The sequence below is a fragment of the Bacillus rossius genome, chromosome 8 (genome assembly GCF_032445375.1).
Source record: "Bacillus rossius redtenbacheri isolate Brsri chromosome 8, Brsri_v3, whole genome shotgun sequence".
NCBI classification, from domain to species: Eukaryota; Metazoa; Arthropoda; class Insecta; order Phasmatodea; family Bacillidae; genus Bacillus; species Bacillus rossius.
The window spans coordinates 23746530-23769025 of record NC_086336.1 but is presented as its reverse complement, the minus strand read 5'-3'; the positions used below and the strand labels follow the sequence as shown (position 1 = coordinate 23769025).

Sequence of the window (22496 nt, the reverse complement as noted above, 5' to 3'; positions counted from 1 at the left end):
AAACACTCCAAATAGTAAAAAAGTATACTTACACTTACATATGAATTTTTTTTAAAATTGTTCGAAATTTTGGGGTTTTGCATTCCCCCTCCCCCCTTCCCTCAAAATTTGATTGGGAAGTCGATTTTGGGTAAAAGTTCCACCATCCCCCGGACTCTTTAGTTCGTAATGACTTAAATTTAATACAATTTCATCCAATTTTTCGAACTTTTGCGGCTTTCACTTTTATGAAAAGGGGGAGGGGGGGGGCGGATATGGTTGTTCAGGACCTGGAATGTTTCGGAACACTCCATCTCGAAAGAATAGATATTTGAAATTCCTGAAATTGTCGAAATTTTGGGGCTTTGTTCCCAGAGGGTGGCGGGTTAATTTTGAGGACCTTGAATGGCAGGCAAACACTAAAAATCGAAAGAAAATGATTTTTAAAATTTTCTACATTTAGGGTGATTTTGAGGACCCCGAATGGCTCGTAAACACCCTAAATCGAAAGAAAATATATTTTCGAAATTTTGGGAAATTTTTTAATTATTGGGTCTTTGACTCCTTGTGGGGGCAGGGTAGTTTGAGGACCCCGAATGGCTCGGAAACACTCCAAATAGTAAAAAAGTATACTTACATATGAATTTTTTTTTTAATTTTTCGAAATTTTGGGGTTTTGCATTCCCCCCCAACCCCCCCCCCCCTTCCCACAAAAATTTTATGGGGAAGTCGATTTTGGTTAAAAGTTCCACCATCCCCCGGACACTTTAGTTCGTAATGACTTAATTTTAATACAATTTCATCCTATTTTTCGAACTTTTGCGGCTTTCACTTTTGTGAAAAGGGGGAGGGGGGGGGGGGGTGGCGGATATGGTTGTTCAGGAACTGGAATGTTTCGGAACACTCCATCTCGAAAGAATAGATATTTGAAATTCCTGAAATTGTCGAAATTTTGGTGCTTTGTTCCCAGAGGGGGGGGGGGGGGGGGGTTCGAAGACCCTGAATGGCTCGAAAACACTTAACATCGAAAGAGAAAGATTTAAAATAAAATTTAAACTTTCGAAATTTTGGGGCTTTGACCATCTGGGGGGGGGGGGGAGGTGATAAGGACCCCGAGTGGCTCGGAAACACTCCAAATCGAAAGCGATATAAAGTAATATAAGAATGTAGGCATTTACTGTACTCCTATCTACCATAATAACAATATTGACAAATAGAAAAACTTGTTACCTTCCTATGAATAATTTTCTAAATAAATTAATAAATAACTTTATGTTTAAGAAATGACGTACATACATAATATAAAACTTCAAACTATGCACACCAAAAAAAAATTAAGGATGTTTGTGAAACTATTTTTTAATAAGTCATATTGTTTAAAACATCTGTAAGATTTGTTTATATGTAAAACTGTGGTGGCCATATTCCGCTTATCCAAAGTAGTATAGAAATTAATAGAGATATCACTCCCTGTACACACCACAAATCTTTGAATTAAGTAAGAAAAAAAATCCAAAGTGAAACAAAATGTATAAATAACAAAAAATTTGACAAAAACATTTATACAACTGGAATGACAATGTTAACATCCACCTGAAATTTAATAGAAGTAGGTAGGTGAGATATAGATATATATATAAGAAATTGAATGAAATTTAAACATGCTACATAAATAAAATTATCTCACACTCAACCAAACATATTCCAAAATGAAACAAAGTATAAATAACGACCAATTTGACAAAAAAAAATTGTACAACTCGAATGACATTGAAAAAATACACGTGGAATTTAAAAGAATTATGAGTGCCCTAGGTAGGGAGAAAAAATTTATATATAAAATAAATTAAATTTAAAACAATGGGTGCGTGTACTTAGGTACGCGCATTAGAAGTTATACTTCTTTGGCGTCATTAAAAAATAGTTTTTAATTGCATGCAAAAATATTGCATGGAGTCCCTCCGCGTGGAAGAAGTGAAACTTCGTAATGTGGAAATGAAAACAGGAAGGGGTAGAAATTGATTTATAGTGAAATTATATTGTATCAAATCAAACTAAAAAAATAAAGGAAATAAATTTGTAACGATTCATAGATTGATCTTCAGAGAGAGAGAGACACCAATTGAATGTCTATAAAACTTTTTTATAAGAGCAGATCTTCATGAAATAAATCATGAAATCATTCAACGATAAAAGCTGTTTATTTAATTAAGCGGACGGGTTCGCCCCAAGGAGAAAATTGACGCGGCGAGACCTCGTGGACACAGAGAAATGACACACACACACTATTTATGTGTCTTTGAAACATTATTTTTTTCTGCAATTTAAATTGTAATATAACGGTATTGAAAATTGAAACAAATATGGCGACTTTACAAACTGTCAAGATCTTTATTTTTTTCTTACTCTCTACTTAGTTCCTTACAATAGCAAAACGTAACGTAATGGCATGAAAGCTATTGCTCGGCAGACATAGAGGAATGACACTAACAGTTTTTGTATCTATAACACGCATTACATTAAATTAAGATATATTTTTCCAACCCATTTAAAATTTATTTTTTTTAGACAAAAGATATCCTATGTCCATCCCCAGGATATAATCTATCTCCTTGCCAAATTTCATTACGATCCGTTCAGCCGTTCAGCCGGGAAAAGGTAACAAACAAACAAACAGACAAACAGACAGACAGACAGACAGATTTACTTTCGCATTTATATTATTAGTAAGGATGTTACCCAGGGTGAATGTAGATTTCTAATGGTGAAAAATATTTTGAAATCGGCACAGTAGTTTTTGAGTTTCTTCATTACAAACATACACACAATAATACAAATCTTTCCTCTATATAATACTAGCTGCAGTACCAGGCTTTGCCCGGGCTGAACACCGGGTGATATATTGTCCGCGAGTTACAGCAAAATGGATAGCGATATGTCCAGTGTGGTGGACATTAAGAAATGACACATAATTACAGTTTGTGTATCTGTGACCTATGGTTTTCTGTTTACCCATGGCGATCGGTTGAAAGGTTTAGAAGTTGATGCGATACAGCGCCATCTAGTAGAGAGTTACAAAAAAATGGTTAGTATAAAAATCTTTTCCATGATAAAAACACTTCGATGTGCCAACTTTCACGGCGATCGGTCAAACGGTGTAAGAGTTTATCGACGTCATACATGCCAACATCCAATTATATATATTCTTATATTTGGAAATTTTGGGGCTTTCACTTTTGCGGAAAGTGGATGTTCAGGACCTCGAATGGTTTGGAACACTCCATCTCGAAAGAATAGATATTTGAAATTCCTGAAATTGTCGAAATTTTAGGTCTTTGTTCCCAAAGGGGGGCAGGGGGTTCGAGGACCCTGAATGGCTCGAAAACACTTAAAATCGAAAGAGATAGATATTTAAAAAAATTTTAACTTTCGAAATTTTGGGGCTCTAAACACCTGGGGGGGGGGGGGGGGTGATGTTGAGGACCCCGAATGGCTCGGAAACACTCCAAATCGAAAGAGATATAAAGGAATATACGAATGTAGGCATTTACTGTACTCCTATCTACCATAATAACAATATTGACAAATAGAAAAATTATTACCTACCTACCTATGAATAATTATCTAAATAAATAACTGTATGTAATTTACGTAGATTCATAATATTAAACTTCAAACTATACACACCAAAAAAAACTAAGGATGTTTGTGAAACTATTTTTTATTTGTCATAATGTTTAAAACATTTGTAGGATTTGTTTATATGTAAAACTGTGGTGGCAATATTCCGCTTATCCAAAAAAGTATAGAAATTAATAGAGATATCACTCCCTGTACTCACCACAAATCTTTTAATTAATTTAAAAAAAAGCATAGTCCAAAATGAAACAAAAAGTATAAATCACAACTAATTTGACAAAAAATTTATACAACTGGAATTACAATGTTGACATCCGCCTGAAATTTAATAGAAGTAGTTAGGTAAGAATATATATAAGAAATTTAATGAAATTAAAGCATACATAAATAAAATTATCTCACACTCAACCAAACATAATGTTTAATATGAAATAAAGGAAGATGGCCATTACACGTAACTATTCTAATTAATAAAAAAATCAACTTTACTGAAATAATAAAATTCAAATTTTTCAACAATATATTACATAATTGATAAATATTTATGGTCTTCGGTCTCAGCAGCCCTAAGACTCTTGACGCTCAGCAGATAAATTATAAACACTAAACCAAACTTCTTGAAAATAAGTAGGTACTGTAAAAAAAATAACAATATTGACAAATAGAATGAATAAATTTCGAAGAAATTTATAAGTTTAAGAATTTATGTACCTACAGAATATTAAACTTGAAACCATCCACACAATAAAAACCTAAGAATGTTAGTGAAACTAATTTTTTTTATTTGTCATAATACCTAAAATACGTTTGTTTCCAAAATGAAACAAAGTATAAATAATGACCAATTTGACAAAAAAAAAATTGTACAACTCGAATGACATTGAAAACATACACGTGAAATTTAAAAGAATTATGAGTGCCCTAGGTAGGGAGAGAAAAAAATATAGAAGAAATTAAATTAAAAAAAATATGGGTGCATGTACTTAGGTACGCGCATGAGAAGTTATACATGTTTGGCATCATTAAAAAATAGTTTTTAATTGCATGCAAAAATATTGCGTGGAGTCCCTCCGCGTGGAAGAAGTGAAACTTCGTAATGTGGAAATGAAAATAGGAATGTGTAGAAATTGATTTTTAGTGAAATCATATTGTACCATATCAAACTAAAAAAATAAAGGAAATAAATTTGTAACGATTCATAGATTGATCTTCAGAGAGAGCGAGACACCTATTGAATGTCTGTAAAACTAACTTTTTTACAAGAGCAGATTTTCATGAAATAAATCATGAAACCATTCAACGATAAAGGCTGTTTATTTAAGTAAGCGGACGGGTTCGCCCCAATGAGAAAATTGACGTGGCGAGACCTCGTGGACATAGAGAAATGACACACACTCACTATTTATGTGTTTATGAAACATTAATTTTTTTCTGCAATTTAAATTGTAATATACAAAAAAGGAATTGAAAATTGAAACAAATATGGCGACTTTACAAACTGTCAAGATCCTTATTTTTTTCTTACTCTCTACTTAGTTCCTTACAATAGCAAAACGTAACGCAATGGCTTGAAAGCTATTGCTCGGCAGACATAGAGGAATGACACTAACAGTTTGTATATCTATGACACACATTTCATAAAATTAAGATATAATTTTTTAACCTGTTTAAAATTTATATTTTTAGATAAAAGATAGCCTATAACCATCCCCAGGATATAATCTATCTCCTTGCCTAATTTCATTACGATCCGTTCAGCCGTTCAGCCGGGAAAAGGTAACAAACAAACAAACAGACAAACAGACAGACAGACAGACAGAGTTACTTTCGCATTTATATTATTAGTAAGGATGTTACCCAGGGTGAATGTAGATTTCTAATGGTGAAAAATATTTTGAAATCGGCACAGTAGTTTTTGAGTTTATTCATTACAAACATACACACAAAAATACAAATCTTTCCTCTATATAATATTAGTGTAGATTATTACCAATGTCGTTTTCTGTTTCATATCTGTGCTAATGAATTTCAAGTGATTTATAAAACATTTTATTCTAAAATCTCCAACATCTATTTAATTTTGTGCTTTACCCCCACATATATGGTGTATTTAGGATAGTCTCAATTGTTATTGGTTGCTGGTAATAAAAAAGCAATCTTCATAAAGCTGTGTATGGAATGCTATACATTATGGGCGTTTTTTATATAGCCATTATTTAAACAATACCTAACCTATCCAATGTAATACAGTCAGTAGCACGTACGTAAACAAACCCGCACACGAACGTAAAACTCTAAATTTTATTATGTGTAACATCTTAGCTTTCGGTATACGGCATTTGGTGGCATTTTAGTGAATAGAACGGAAATTGCATGGAACGGAAATTTCTAACTTTGGTGCTGCTTTCTATGGCAGATAGCTAGAACCAACGTTCACCAAGCTATGGGGAAAATTTAAATTAATTTTTTTCTTAAATTTTAACACAATAGGCAATAATTTAATAATATTTATTGTAGAAAATCAGGTCGAAAGCTGGAGTTTTGTATATTTAAGTATATATATATACTTTTTTTTTTTTTTGCTTTTAGTGGAGTCGTCTCATGATGTAGTTAAAAATTTCGGACTACAAATGGATTGACTGGATTGTCGACGTAGTCGCTCTGGCAGCGAATTTAGTGGCGGGTACGGAAACTAAGTGTGATTTTCATCCATGATTGTGGTTATAAACACAATTTGATTTTATTTATCACGTTCCGCATTATTTTAAAAATTCTACTTTAAATTACAGTTGAATAAGATTATTTGCAACAAGAGAAGACATAAAATTCCTCATTACCAAGGTAAGATGTTTAAACATAACTGGCAAGTACTGAAGGACTAACTCACTTTTTTTTTTAAATGCCAATAGTGACTGACGCTTAAGGTTAGGTCTCATACGCCATGTATAATTCTTTTTTTTTCGGCACTACTTTCTTTCAGTGCAATTACGAAAATTTAACTCGATACCTCCCTTGCATTTGTTTTACCAAAAATGTTGTCAAGATATTCACAAAGTGTAATATCACGGGTGTAAAATTTCGCACAAGGGATGATAATTACGAGGACTTTCGCGCCTTTTTGCAACCATATCACAGCAACTGAATATATGTTAAACATATTTGTGTCAGTACACCAAATGCAAGGTATGTATTTGTTTGAAAGTTTTGTGAACATCAATTAACGAAATTTAAGTTGAAAAAAACTAAAAAATTCAACATGGCGTGCGTGAATAAGCTTTAAGTGGTAAACATGTGAAAAGTTTGCAATACTTCGCTAAACTGTTATTAATATACTAAGAAAAAAGAACTGTTAAATTTATTAAGTGCTTCTAAAATTAATATATTAAGTGTTGTAACGTTTACCAACAATATCTACTTTACTTGTTTGCTTATAACGCAAATACGCAAAATGTTTCCAACCCGAAGTGTGAACGGCTTCATATCTTCTAGACCAAGTGGAAGCACGTTGTAACAAGTATTCTACGTTCCACTTCAAAGATAGTGTGTGGACTTGTTATTACTTATACCCCCCCCCCCCCCCCCCCATCAAAACATAACCATGCCCTCTCCTTACTCCGATATAAGCCCCTCTCCACACCATTGTTATGACCTCGAGCCACGCTGCATAAAAACTCAAGGACTAGACTTTCCCTGCTATTAAGACTTGTTTCTTTCTGTGAAGTCGTTCAGCGCGCGCAACGGCAACTAACCAAGATGAGGTTCTGCGTATTTGCGGGTTTCATTCACGCCGCGTGAGTTCTCTACATCACTGTGGTTTCATCTTCATTTTATTTTCTTGTAGCACACATTTATAGCCTTTAAATATTAGAACAACAATGTATATACGCAAAAAGCCTGAGTTATGTGCGAGTGCATGTTTCATGCATGGTTATCAGTGAAACCTTTTCCTTACGTATGTAAGCAACATAAACACAATTTGTTGCTTAAATTAGTCAGGTGGTTTTAAGTGAAACTAATTTTATTGTATCCATACTTTGTTAAATTTTTATATTTCTTAGTTATAAAATCGGCCGGCTATGGTTATCCTTCATTTATCTTTTATTGTTTTATTGTACGATTTTGTAACTTTTGCATGTTTGATTTATAAAATAAAGTATAAATTGATTGCAGAAATCAGATGAAATATTATGTGAAGTTAAGGACATAAACAGATTCAAAACTGCCGCATGTCTTAAACAATACAAGCATTTTTTTGATAACTTTATTTAATGTAGGTTTCGTCCACAAAGCCTACTTTTACATAACCGTTTGAAATAACAAACAATAGTTTTATTTGTTTCTTTTTTTAACAGGGTTATCCGACATCGCTCATAACATGTTATATTATATTAATGCAATAATTTGTAGACTCAATATGTTAATTTTTTTACCTTCATAAAATTATTGGATATTCATTTCATTCATAAGCTATTTAAATTTAATGATAGCAAAATCAATTAATCCTTATTTTTGAGTCTTTTTGGAATACAAGCAACTTAAAAATACTCAACATTATAATTAAATTTTTCATTAGTCAAAATATGTTTTATGACTGGAAAACAGTGTCAATTAGTTCAAAAATATTATTGGGAATATTTTAACTATGTGAGTTATCTTTGATATGTATAAAACTAAGAGATAAAAAATTTAACTCATTTCAAAAATCTCTATAAATAATGAGTATTAAACGATAATAAGAGTTAAGTGAAACCAATTTTAGTTTTTATTGTAATTGCATAGTTAATAAACTATTCAAAACCACGTGACAAACAACGCAGTAGCGATAAACAAAAATGTTGCGATAGCTCGTTGACAAGTGCGGTAAGAAAAACACACATGCTAATTAATTTCTTAACCATACATTTATCATTAAAAACCTTGCTCTCATGATCCTTGAAACATTGCCTCTATGTTAACATAAATAAGCTCAAACAGAACTGCAATACTTTAGTAATATTCTCTCCCATTGAAACTTTCGATATATTAAGACAAAATAAATTTTAATAAATGTATTTGCATTATGTTTTCGTTTAAACAAATTACTGCATTAGTCTAGTTCAGATGATTAATTTCTAAGAATTTTTCATCTCGTATATACTTATACCCGTGTATTTTTCGAAGAACATTTTTAATTTTATTTAATTAAAGAAAACTTAATTTAGGAAAATTGTTTCAAGCAACATAATTATGTGTGCAAAAAAGATAATTATATTATCTTTTATTCGATGACAGATATGAGATCCATGTCTCATTGAGAGTGTATTGACTCAGGCATCATGATTTAACACAGATACATACACTTCATGTTTTGGTGGCATGTGTCAAGATAAATTTGAAACAATATTGAAGTCATTTGGCGTCATGCGGTTTATTCGTGATTGGTTTTTTCATTTATAGACTCCCCCCGTTAAGTCTCATAGAATGTACGTGACTACATTACATTCTACGTCAACGTCACAAATCATGTCATCTACTTCATGATCCAGCTGTAGTCTGACTCACTCGTCGTTGGAAACTAGCCATAGATAAGTTTCAATGTCAGAACTGTGTTTATCAGATCCCCTTCGAATTAGAAACTAGCAGGGCCCTTTCGACACGCATTAAGAAGCACAAAAATAACATAAAGAAGGGTGAAAATAAAAAATCTAGACTTGTCGAACATCCCTGGGACAATATCCATAGAATACTCCAATACAATGCTGCACCACTGTTACAGGAAGAACACCCAATTAAAAGGAAACTTAAGGTATCAGTATTTATTGTCAGCAATAGCAATATTTTCAGTCAAAAAAGCATTGAATTAAAATTATATGGATACATTTAATTTAAAAAAGATACTAACCAACTCCGTTCCAAATCAACAACCCTCACAGCAATACATCAGCCAATAGGCTCAGGCTCAGATTAATTGCTTAATGAAGCAATTCCCAGCAGTCATTGCCATAGCGGACCCAGGGGCCGAGTGTCTGAATGTGACATCGAATCCCGAGGCCCGCTTGGAGTATCAGGCCGCGGAACGCGGCCCATAACCTCTAGTGGTAATACTTTAAAAGTTAGGGTGTGACGGGCAATAAGTAAAAGTTATTGGTTTATAAGCTGCGTAGCTTTTCTGATATGAATAGTATTTAATTTAATTTTTATTTCGTGGGGAATTTCCTTTACTTGACTCTAATTACTTGTGTTGAATTTTTGAATTCATCGGTGTTAGTTTTGACTTATGGTTACGGTTATGGTTATGGTTATGATTGATATTATTTGAATAGCGGGCCTTAATTGTTAAGGTTTTCTTTGGTTTTATTAAGTGGGTTTGAGAAACTTGGTGTAATTTGGTTTTATCAGTTTAAATTAAAAATTTTATTTTTATATTTCGCATGGTTTAGTTCTCTTGGTAGTTTGTGGCTGGATGCGAGTATTGTTGTATGCTGGGTGCTGTGATAGTTGGGGCGAGGTTCCTAAAGTGTGGGCCCTTTGACGGGAGAAAGTGCTAAGCCGGCGGAGGGGACAAGTCCCCTCGACCCACGGATCGCGGTGTAACTATGGCGGCAGAGTACTGCAGTTAGAATTTCTGTCAACTGCAGAACTGCGCCGCGCGGGATGTGTTGCATCTCGGTGCGGCCCCTGGCACTGGGTAGCCGCGGCTTGGCGTGGGCTGGCTTCGCTGTCAGGCGGACGCCCCGGATGTCGATATCGGCCCCCAGGAGTCGAGTGGCCTCTTTAGGTGTAGCAAATGCCACTCGGAGAAGGCCGGTGGGGCGCTCTGTAGCCCGGCTGTGGATGCGCCAGCATTTGGTCGGCGCGTGGCCGGCAGAGCGCAGGGCGGCGTCACTTCACCAACGGGCACCCCAGCCCCCTGCCGCCGCGAAGGACGACGAAGTGCCAGTGTGCGTGGCGCTCCTGCGGGTGCCTCCGGAGGCTTGTGTCTTCTGTCGGCCGCCGCGCAGTGTCCCGTGCAGCTGGGACCTCTCTTGCTGGAGGCGGTCTGTGTCGCTGCCGAGGTCACAGCCGGCGGCAGCAGTGGCGAGTAGTCTAGGATGACGAGTCGGACAGCGGTCGTGCTTTTGTCCGCTATGTAAACAGCAGTTTGGATTCCTGTGGGTAGCTCGTGGCTGGGGCAGGCGTCTGGGTCCAGGTGTCCCATTTGGCCACAGGCTTGTTGGTCGGCGTGCTGCGCTCTCGCAGCTCAGGGGCAGGCTGGGCTTGGTCCACTCAATTACAAACTGCTACATTTAGATTTTGTTTAAAGTGCCGTGAAAATGTGATTGACCTATTATTCCTATTGCATTTAAATAATTTGCTAATTGTAATCCTTGTGATTCTTCACTGTGGAATGTTAGACACAAATAGTTCTACAAATCGGGTATCTATAGGTGGTTAAATTAGTTAAACATTTATTACTGGGAATTTGGAAATTACTTTTGTCCAGCTAGATTGTTCAGATCAAACACTGTGGAGCGTGGCAAGCGTGGTTCCAAAACGATTTGGGGGCAGGGGGATATAAATTTGGTGTAAGAGTCATTCTCAAGCCCAAATTTTATTTTTTCAAAACATTTAATTTATGCTTACTTAAATACTTAAAATTATGTATTTTACTTTCATTTTAACCCAAGATGTGTAAATGTAGTGTAAAAGTTGTTAACTTAAGATTTTGAGACCATAAATATGTAAATAAATATTCTAGCAGTAATCTCTGAATTACTTAATGTCATCCTTCTTTGTATGACAGCCCCAACCCTAAAGTCTTCATGCAGCCGCCTTTTACATGCAGCTTGACGAAAATGCTTTTGAATGCTCCAATATCATGTCATCCTCCGCTTTCCTTTACTTCCTGTCATGGGAAAGTTTATAAATGCAAAATAAGAGACAGAAATGAAAAACTAACAAACAGAATAAAAGCACAAGTCAGCTGATGTTAAACAGATAGACCAAACGAAGATTCTAAACAGGTATTATGGACAACACAACGGCGACAGAAGAGACGAACACAACTTGTGTAAAGAAAATAAGATCCGTAAGAAATTATTAATCGTCCCAAACCCACAAAAGAATGATAAAACACGAATGTTGTTTCCTCCAATTTATAATAAATAAAAAAAAACACTTATCACCAGGCTTGGAAGTCCAGTTTGCTAGAAACATATACGGGTTTTCCCCTAGGTCACGGGATGTTATGGTTATCTCCACAGAGTACTCTGCTTCCCAGATAACATATCTTTTAGCAGATTTCGGTAATCCCATTCCTTGAAGCTGAACTGAACAACTTATTGTGTACAAATCGGTTAGGCTGATAGCATACGAAGGAACGAATAGCAGTGGAAGAAAACATTGTTGAAAAAGTAAATAGAATATACTGCAGTGTTTTAACCGTTTCAAGGTTAAAATTTTTTTGAGGTTTAACAGAATCGTACATATAGTTTACTGCCAACTGACCAGTATTAGATGATGTAACTATATCCATGTTTGACATGGTACCTATTTTTTATATTTTACAATAATTTTTTATGGTAAATTGAATAATATACTGAAATATTCTATATTTATGTATGAATATGTACATAAATATAAATAGTAACTAAATAAACAAAAAATATTTTAAAAATATACTAGTGTTTACGTATGTGAAAAAAATATTTCTTCACCATATGTGTTCAAGGAGTTAATTACAAAGAAAATACCACAGTATTTTTTTATGATGAGACTACAATGTTCAGTACTAAACGCAATATTAATATTTTTTTTATTTCATCGTCATAACTATATTGTGAAGACTCTTTCTAAAATAATAGCTCTTTAATTATCTTACATTTGGCTTTCTGTAAGTTACTTCTCCAACAGATATTCACTAGTTGTAATATAAAGGGTATAAAATTTCGCTGAAGTATTCGTTATTATTATTATTATTATTATTATTATTATTATTATTATTATTGAGTGACTTTTCGCGTCCAAAATATAACATATAGCGAACATCTGAGAAAAATGTGAGTGATGGACAACAAATACAAGGAAATATTCACGTTTAAATTCCAGAAATAGTTTTTGAAAAAATATATGTTATTGTTTTGTAAATTAAAATTATAGTTATAATTAAATAATTAAAAATTACAGGTGTTCGTAAATTCGTACAGTAACATGAAAATCACTATATCACTACAAAATAGTGTTCGTAGTAATACTGGGTTCGGATTATTATCCGGAAATTTAAGCTTTGTGTTGTCTCAGTACCTACCTCTTATAGTTAAATTCGTTTGTAAATTGTTCCCGGAATATATGTCAATTATTAACTGCACACATAATAAGCATGATAAAACAAAATATAGTCAAATAGGGTAATATTCAAATATCTTTTCCATGGTTTAAAAAATATGATTAAATCTAACATCAATTAAAATATAAAAATTATGCCCAAATTTTTGTAAGAAATACTCAATACTATTTTGAAAAAATAATTATAGATATGTGTTATACACGTTTACAATATATTTCTTGTAGTATTACAAACTATTATTTAGCAACTGATTTTCATAAGAATATTTTTTAAAAGTAGGATACACGACAATTTTTTTCTGCTTAGTAACGATGATAAAAATAATTACCATGACGAGTGTGACCGAGCCCTGATGTGAACATCGGTGTCGCTAGACGTGGCTAAGGTTGCGAATCGATGAGCTGGGACAGCGAAGGAATGGTTTTGGCGTGGAAATCGTGTGAGCCCGGTAAACACGCATATTTAAGTGAACGTCCACCAATTCGGTTTTAACATAAGCAGAAACAAAACCGAAATGAATTTATGTTAAACCATACATTAATTTTAAATTTTTAGAATTATGTCTTAAAGTGACGCACTGTTTGGTGGCTTAAGTGTATGCCGCACGCGGTGGTAAGGAATACTACTTTGTGAATAATGTTCTAAGTTTTGTGATTCGACGCTGGATTGACACTGCCATCTGAGCCATGAAGAACAGTATCCTAATAGGAATCTAAAACAATACATTTGTCAACTGGCCTTGTCAGCCTGAGCAACCAACTGATGTGTCTGTCCAACCTATCTGAAATCCCCCGTCATAGACTTTAGGTGTCTAGCCAACAAATAATGGATGTACCTGACCACTGAACAGACGTGCCTGGCAACTAACAGATCACGTTAGCCTGACCACAGTCTGGACGTACCTAACCATAAACTTAACGAGTCTAGCCAACAAACAAAATGTGCCTGAACAAAATTTTGCCACTAAATACGTTCCTGACCAATAAATAAGTGCCTTACCACTGAATATACATGCCTGGCCACCGAATAAATGCGCCTTGCCACCTACTGGACGTGCCTGAACATCGAATACGTGCCTGGCCAGCAACTGTATGTGCCTTGCCACCTACTGGACGTGCCTGACCACTGAATATGCATGCCTGCCACCGACTGAATGTACCTTGCTACCAACTTTATGTGTCTAGCAAAAAACTGTTCGTGCCTGGCAGATAAAAGGGCATATCAGCAATAAAATGAGTGTACCTGTCCACCGATTACGTGCCTGGCTACTGAATAGACATGCCTAGCTAACAACTGTATGCGTCTTGCAAACTACTGGACGTGCGTTCCTGGCCACTGAATAGACGAGCCGGGCCCCCAACTGGCCGTACCTTGCCACCAACTTGACGTTTAGCCTGACCAACCGACTGGATGTGCCTGGCCACTTATTTAATGTGCCTGGTTAATTGACTTCCATGTAGATCTACTCCAGAAATACACATGTCAAGGCATGCAAAGGACTTGCTTCACCTTCAAAGAGGATTGCAGAAATCGAGAAACGCTAGTTATTTGCTAGTTTACTTATTCTTGTAGAAATTACCTAAAAAAAATAATTTTCAATTTTGTTTTTTTAGTAATTTTAATATATTTTTTTGCTTCAGTCAAGGATCAAACCCAGGAGATCAGATTAATCATTATTTTAACTAGTAACTTTATTTGATTATTTTTTTTTAATTTTTCCGAATATTTAGTTTTATATTAATTATAGATTTTCAACATGGCAGCAAAGAATGATAACAAGATGGCGGATGCCACTAAGGTTTAGCGATGGGTACACTATTTGGTAAAAATTTAATCAATATGGCGGAGGCATCCTCTAGCATGTAATATGTAACTATGTGACACTAGCGCTCCTGTTATCAAGTAGTGAAAATAAAGACGAAAACAAGGTGACTATGACGTCATATTCCAATATGGTGGCCTTCAGCAGTTAAGAATAAGTTGGGCGGACATGACACCATAGTAGCTGGCGATATATCTACCTTGGCATTAGTAGTGGGTCAGTCTGCCGTTGGCTTGTGTGGAGCAAAGATCTGTTTTCAGTATTAATCGAACTACCTCGTAGTAGACAAACCCATCAACGTTTTATAAATAAAAAAATATATATTTATTTATTTCTTATAAATTAAAAGCTGTATCAGAATTTTTTTCTTAAAAATTATATATTCTTAAGATGGTGGACAAATTTCGAAATGATTTTTAAATTTTTATTATTTAAATTTATTATATATCTTTCATTTTTCCCAACTTTCTGGCATATTAATTAGATTTTCAAGATGGCGACCGTAACGAAAAGTGCTATAGTGAAGGCTGAGACCAAGGTCAATATCAAATCTCCCCTCCAGAGACTTATTGGAAGCTAGCCCAAGGGGGAATTTAAGCCTCAATAGGGACAATAATTCAAGCCTCTGGCATTTAAGGGGAACAAAATAGGTCATTTTCCCTCAAAACTGGAAATTTTATTTTAAAACTAGAGAAATTTCTAGGAATTTTGAGTCTTTTTTGAGAATTGTTTGAGGAAATTTGACACCAATACGAGGGCCGCCATGATATCAGAGGTAAGTCGACACTCCGCACCCTGCACCCTGTGCCAGAAACTATTATTATATACTACTCACGCGAAAAACTGTAAAGGTGAAGTCCGTGTGACTACTGTAGAGCTACCTACAACTGGCTAAGGAACCTGGGTCCCTGCTGGGAGTTAATGCTTACCTGTGACGTGTCGGGGCTGTAGCTGGCTCTAGTAACTGAGAGATGCTCTCGCCAGGTATCCAAATCGGGCTTGTGATTCGAATATAAAGCTTATCCCGCTTACGGCAACCCATAGCCTTCTCGTGGCGCCAGTATTGTTGACTAATTTGGGAATGTCGGAGGTGCTCACTCCTCTGACTTCCACGGTGTGTCGGAACAAGTATTCTGGTAGGTTTGGGGCTCTAACCACCTGGGGGGGGGGGGGTGATGTTAAGGACCCCGAATGGCTCGGAAACACTCCAAATCGAAAGAGATATAAGGAATTTAAGAATGTAGGCATTTACTGTATACTCCTATCTACCAAAATAACAATATTGACAAATAGAAAGCTTATTACCTACCTATGAATAATTATCTAAATAAATTAATAAATAACTATATGTTTAAGAATTTACGTATATACATAATATTAAACTTCAAACTATACAAACAAAAAAAAAACTAAGGATGTTTGTGAAACTATTTTTTTGTCATAATGTTTAAAACATTTGTAGGATTTGTTTATATGTAAAACTGTGGTGGCAATATTCCGCTTATCCAAAGGAGTATAGAAATTAATAGAGATAACACTCCCTGTACACACCACAAATCTTTGAATTAAGAAGAAAAAAAATAGTCCAAAATGAAACAAAAAGTAAAAATAGCAACTAATTTGACAAAAAAATTTATACAACTGGAATGACAATGTTAACATCCGCTGAAATTTAATAGAAGTAGGTAGGTAAGAATATATATAAGAAATTAAATGAAATTAAAACATACATAAATAAAATAATCTCACACTCAACCAAACATAATGTTTAATATGAAATAAAGGAAGATGGCAATCACACGTAACTATTCTAATTAATAAAAAAATCAACTTTCCTGAAATAGTAAAATTCAAATTTTTCAACAATATATTACATAATTGATAAATATTTCTGGTCTTCGGTCTCAGCAGCCCTAAGACTCTTGACGCTCAGCAGATAAATTATAAACACTAAACCAAACACCTTGCAAATAATTAGGTACTGTAAAAAAAAATAACAATATTGACAAATAGAAAATATTAGTAGGCCCTAGCAACCTATGAATAAATTTCGAAGAAATTTATAAGTTGAAGAATTTATGTAGGGTACCTACATAATATTAAACTTGAAACTATCCACACAATAAAAACCTAAGAATGTTAGTAAAACTAATTTTTCTTTATTTGTCATAATACCTAAAATACGTGTGTTTCCAAAATGAAACAAAGTATAAATAATGACCAATTTGACAAAAATAAATTGTACAACTCGAATGACATTGAAAACATACACGTGAAATTTAAAAGAATTATGAGTGCCCTAGGTAGAGAGAAAAAATATATATAAAATAAATTAAATTTAAAAAAATGGGTGCGTGTACTTAGGTACGCGCATTAGAAGTTATACTTCTTTGGCATCATTAAAAAATAGTTTTTAATTGCATGCAAAAATATTGCGTGGAGTCCCTCCGCGTGGAAGAAGTGAAACTTCGTAATGTGGAAATAAAAATAGGAAGGGGTAGAAATTGATTTTTAGTGAAATCATATTGTATCATATCAAACTAATAAAATAAAGGAAATATATTTGTAACGATTAATAGATTGGTCTTCAGAGAGAGAGAGGCACCTATTGAATGTCTATAATACTATATTTTTTATGAGAGCAGATTTTCATGAAATAAATCATGAAATCATTCAACGATAAAAGCTGTTTATTTTTAAGCGGACAGGATCGCCCCAAGGAGAAAATTGACGCGGCGAGATCTCGTGGACATAGAGAAATGACACACACTCACTATTTATGTGTCTATGAAACATGATTTTTTTCTGCAATTTAAAAAACGGTATTGAAAATTGAAACAAATATGGCGACACTACAAACTTTCAAGACCTTTATCTTTTTCTTACTCTCTACCTGGTTCCTTACAATAGCAAAACGCCTTGAAAGCTATTGCTCGGCAGACATGGATGAATGACACTAACAGCTTGTATATCTATGACACACATTTCATAAAATTAAGATATATTTTTTAACACGTTTAAAATTAATTTTTTTAGACAAAATATAGCCTATGTCCATCCCCAGGATATAATCTATCTCCTTGCCAAATTTCATTACGATCCGTTCAGCCGTTCAGCCGGGAAAAGGTAACAAACAGACAGACAGACAGAGTTACTTTCGCATTTATAATATTAGTAAATATAGTTACAGAGTTTCAATGTGGCAGAAAATTGCTGGCAAGAAGTTAGGTGTCCTGGAAATAAATATTAAGTGCACTATCGGGGGTTAAAATTAAATTAAAATGACAAGGGCTTCCTCTAGCAGACGAAAAAAAAATTATGATCGATGATAGCCACCATGATGTTATTCTGGTTGACATTATACCTACGTTGGCAATAGTGGTGGGAGGTTACTCTGACAGTGGCTTCCATGGAGAAAGAATCTGTCGCCATTTGGAATCTAATGACCTCAGCGGGTTCGAACAGAGGATTCCACGAAATAAATTTATTTTTTATTTTAAAAAAGTATATTTTTTCCTGATTTTAGTGATTAAAATTTTCTGATTTTCAAAATGACAACCATAACGTAAAGTGCAACATTCTACCATTCAAGATGGTGGAAATTTTTTGTTAAAATGCTTAGGTATTTTTTAATAATTTAAAAAAAATCCCGATTTTCTTGCTAAAATATAACGGATTTTAAAGATGGTGAACTTAATTAAAATTTAAACGATGGCGGTTGACGTAGAGGTCATGCCTTCAGTGGATTAGGGCGGCTTGTCTATGGGTTATTTATGCCACATTGGGGACATTTCAAGCCTCTGGAATTTTTGGGTAGTAAAACAGTAAATTTTCCCTCAAAACAGGAAGTTTTCCCTTTAAATGGGAATATTTCAAGGAATTTTGAGGTATTGGGGAAATAGGAAATCTTAGGCATTTTGTGAAAATTATGACAACAAGAGGGCTGCAGTGACGTCATGATGTTTGGTCAGTGTACCTATTAACAATCCACACTCCTACTCCTGTAGCAGTAGCCCCAAAAGCTATTCTCAAAAAATGAAACACATTTATGTAACATAAAGAAGCGCTATATATTTATTCAGTAATATTACATTTCAGAATTGTCTGTAGAATATTCTGTGCTGTGTCGGGAGGCTGCCATCTCATTATGCAGTCTGTTTTCATTCGAAACAAATCACTACATAAGGTCTAGTTCAGATAGTAATTTTTCTAGAAATTTGGCATTTCGTAAATACTTAATACCAACGTCGTGTTTGAAGTATACTTAATTTATTCTGTTTTAAATCATAAAATGAATAATTTAAGAAAAGTATGTTTGAAAGCATTATAATTAGGAATGCAATAAAGAAAATATACTATATTAACTACCTGTGGATGACTTATTAATCCATGTCACACTACGAAAAGCTTAACATTGACTCTGGCATGAATATCGAACAAAAATGATTACACTCCCTATTTGGTAGCATAGAAATAAAAATAATAATTTGTGCGTGGAGTCGAAATAACTCTTTTACACACGAAAATATAAATTGTAGATACTTTGAAATTAAAAAAGTAAAATTTTTTTCTCGTACATTAAAAAAAAATTAGAATTTAAATCATTCTTTAACTTGGAGCTTGACGATAATTAGGTAGTTCATGCAGTTTAACTAATTGTCTGAGGTAGGTATCTGACATGTGAAAGTGAAAATATGGTGTACGAATAGGACCTAGCTCAATGATACTTTTTTAAGCTACTTTCACTTACAGCTTCACTTCAACCGAAAAATATTTAGGACTCTTAATTAAATTTTACATATTCGTACACTTGGTGCTCGTAACTATAATACGTTGCGTGATTTAGTTAATAAAATAATAATTCATGACAAATAACTACTCATTTTAAATTTAAGTGTGAAAAGAATAATACAAACATAAATAAATATTTAGTTAACGAGCTAAAATAATACTCACATAACAATGTTTGACAATCCTGAATTCCACAAGTAATAAAATTAATAATACACAAATGAAAGTACTGTATTTTATTTCAAATATGACCCGAGGCACGGTGTACAACAATAAGCTCAAACCCCGTTGTGTTGCTCTCTGCCCAAATACCTTCTCCATAAAGTCGGGATGACGCCAGGCACATGCGGGTCCCTATCGCCGTAAGACGCCTATTTCTGCAGGAGGTCAGGGTTTAACCTGAGACGCAAGCCACCGCGTGGAGCCCGCTCAATGTTGCTCGAGCAACCACCACCCGCGACAACGGCCCCAGAGTTGGGATAGCGCGACGTCCACCCCCAAGAAACTACCGTGCATATGAAAGTGCACAAGTGCGCGAGAGCACGAGAGCGCAAGAGTGCGAGAGCGCAAGAACGCAAGTGCGTAAGAGATAAAGAGAGTAAGAGCGAAAGAGTGCAAGAGAGCAATAGAGCAAGAGCCTAATAGCGCAAGTATACTGTTTCATCTCTACTTTTCCCTACCGTCTCCTATATTGGTTCCCCCACCACGTACCTAGCTATTTTCCTTCATGCGATCGGAATTTTCGTTACGTTCGAAAAATTTTACCCCCTTAGCAAAAAAAGGTTCCACATAAAAAATCTTAACTATATTGAAATCAACTGGCATTATGCAGTTTAGTAATGAGTGGTTTTCTCATGTAGAGACTCTCCCGTAGATTCTCAAAAAATGTACGTGACAACATTACATACTATCATCGATCCAGCCGTAGCCTGACTCACAGGTCGCTGGCAACTCTCACGATGCTGCCAAGTACGTAATTTCTCCGTTATCTCATATATCATTAAAAAAGATAAGATAAATTTAACTGTCTTACTCAAGGCAACATCAGCTTGATTGCGATTTAATATTCTGAATTAAATTTCACTTTAAGTTTTTAGGTTTTATTGAAACTCATTCAACTCGCTGTTCAAATAGGGCCTAATTAAACTTTTTTAAATAATATGTTTTACCAAAAAATATATATGTTTAATAATTGTACTTCTATCTGGTTAAATTTTATTTTTGAAATGTTCAAGTGTAATATAATACCTGTTATTATCTTAATTTAATTTAAAAAATTAATTAAATAAATTTTGTAACACCAACGATTGCCAGGAAATGCTTTCTGTGCTGTGTGATGAAGCTCTTATCTCAAAATGTATTTTCTAAGGCCTTTCTCTAAACATACATATCACTGTTTCTTATTATTTTCTTTTTGGCTATTTTCGATTCCAGATATATTGGCAGCTACTGGTTTTGTGTTTGTGCAAACAATATCTGAAGTTGTTAAGTTTATGGTGGTACCACTGTTAAAAACAACTAATAGTTTTGAAACCATAATAAAGTATGCAATGGGTTAATTAATTACAACTAAACTTAAGTTTATAACAGTAATAATATTGCATTCAAAAAGTCATTAAATAATTTTATTACATAAATGGGCGTGTAAATATTAATTAATTAGTTTTAATGGGTTTTTCTTAGCTCCGTAAAAAATCACGTTAGTTCTCGGTGTAAAATATACTTAATGTTGGACAACCAGTTATATATTTTAGGGTTAATTCATATTTTTTAAATTAAGATCTATAAAAATATATTTATTTAAAATTCACCAAAATTAAAATTTAATTATCTGTAAATATTTTAAAACTAGTTCAATACAGGTATTTTCTAAAAAGAAACGCTCTTTTTCTATTTAAAAATATGATTTTAAACACAGTCTGAAGATTTTTCTCATTAGCACCCCTAAGAGTTAACAAGGTTTATTTTCAAAACCTGTTAAAATAAATGGAAAGCATTCCGTCAGGCTGTAATGAGTATTTTCAATAAGTACCTGTCTTATAAGATGGTGGCGCTACAAATTAATGGTTGTAATTCAACAAGGAGTCATAGACTCAACTCATGGCATAACAATCACTCTAACAATGACTCGAAGAGATACTAAGAAGACAGTGACATACAAATGACTGGTTGGCTCACGAGACTCTCTCTTCAGTTATATATTTTCTTAATACTATCTGGTGTGGCCTTAATTTAACTAATGATAGCATGTTTATTCATTGCCTTGCTAAGAGTCACAACTGGGCTGATGTGGTGACAGCCATTTAAAATTGCATAAAGCCACGGACACGCTTAAGATTGTTTAATTTCTGGTTTAAGATTTTTTTTATTTCGTACTTAATATTTCATTGTATTTAATAGTGAAAAGCAGCAGTTTTATTCTTGACATTTAGCCATCTGTGACGGGATTTGGTGGTTTATTGTAGCACGTAGGCTACATTTTAAAAATTTGTTTCCATGCTAGGAACAGATTTAGATAAATCGTTATATGCGTTGCATTGAACATAATAACTGGCTCATAATTAACTTAGAAAATTTCTTGACGTTTTAAAAAAGTAAATGAAAAATGTTTTAGAAGTCACATGACCTAAAATTAATGTCGAAGTAAATGTTATGTTATGTTATGTTATGTCTACAAGGCGCATTACCAAGGAACAGGATTTTATATGGTGAGAAATAACTTCATAAGCAAGTTAAAAATGGACATTTAAAAGACAACCCAAAACCTGCTGTGATGTGAATTTTGCAAGGGAACAAAATTAAGTTGGCCTGTTTGCAATATAAACCTTAAAAAATTGTTTGCCTAACTGAAGACTTGAAACAAATGCTATAAATAAATACAGAGCATAAATATTTATATTCTTTATATATGTAATATAAGTATCATGAGTTTGAATTAAATTTTAGATTTATTATAATATT

At 34.0% G+C, this 22496-nt stretch overlaps 1 protein-coding gene across 1 annotated transcript in view; it reads left to right on the top strand.

Annotated features, from left to right (window-relative positions):
• Nucleotides 1–7331: 7331 nt before the first annotated feature.
• LOC134535588 (regucalcin-like) overlaps nucleotides 7332–22496 on the top strand; it is a 79278-nt gene continuing 64113 nt past the window's right edge. Inside the window, exon 1 of the mRNA XM_063374801.1 lies at nucleotides 7332–7409. Within this exon, the coding sequence (XP_063230871.1) occupies nucleotides 7372–7409 (38 nt within the window). The 5' untranslated portion in view covers nucleotides 7332–7371. The remainder of the gene's footprint in view (nucleotides 7410–22496) is intronic.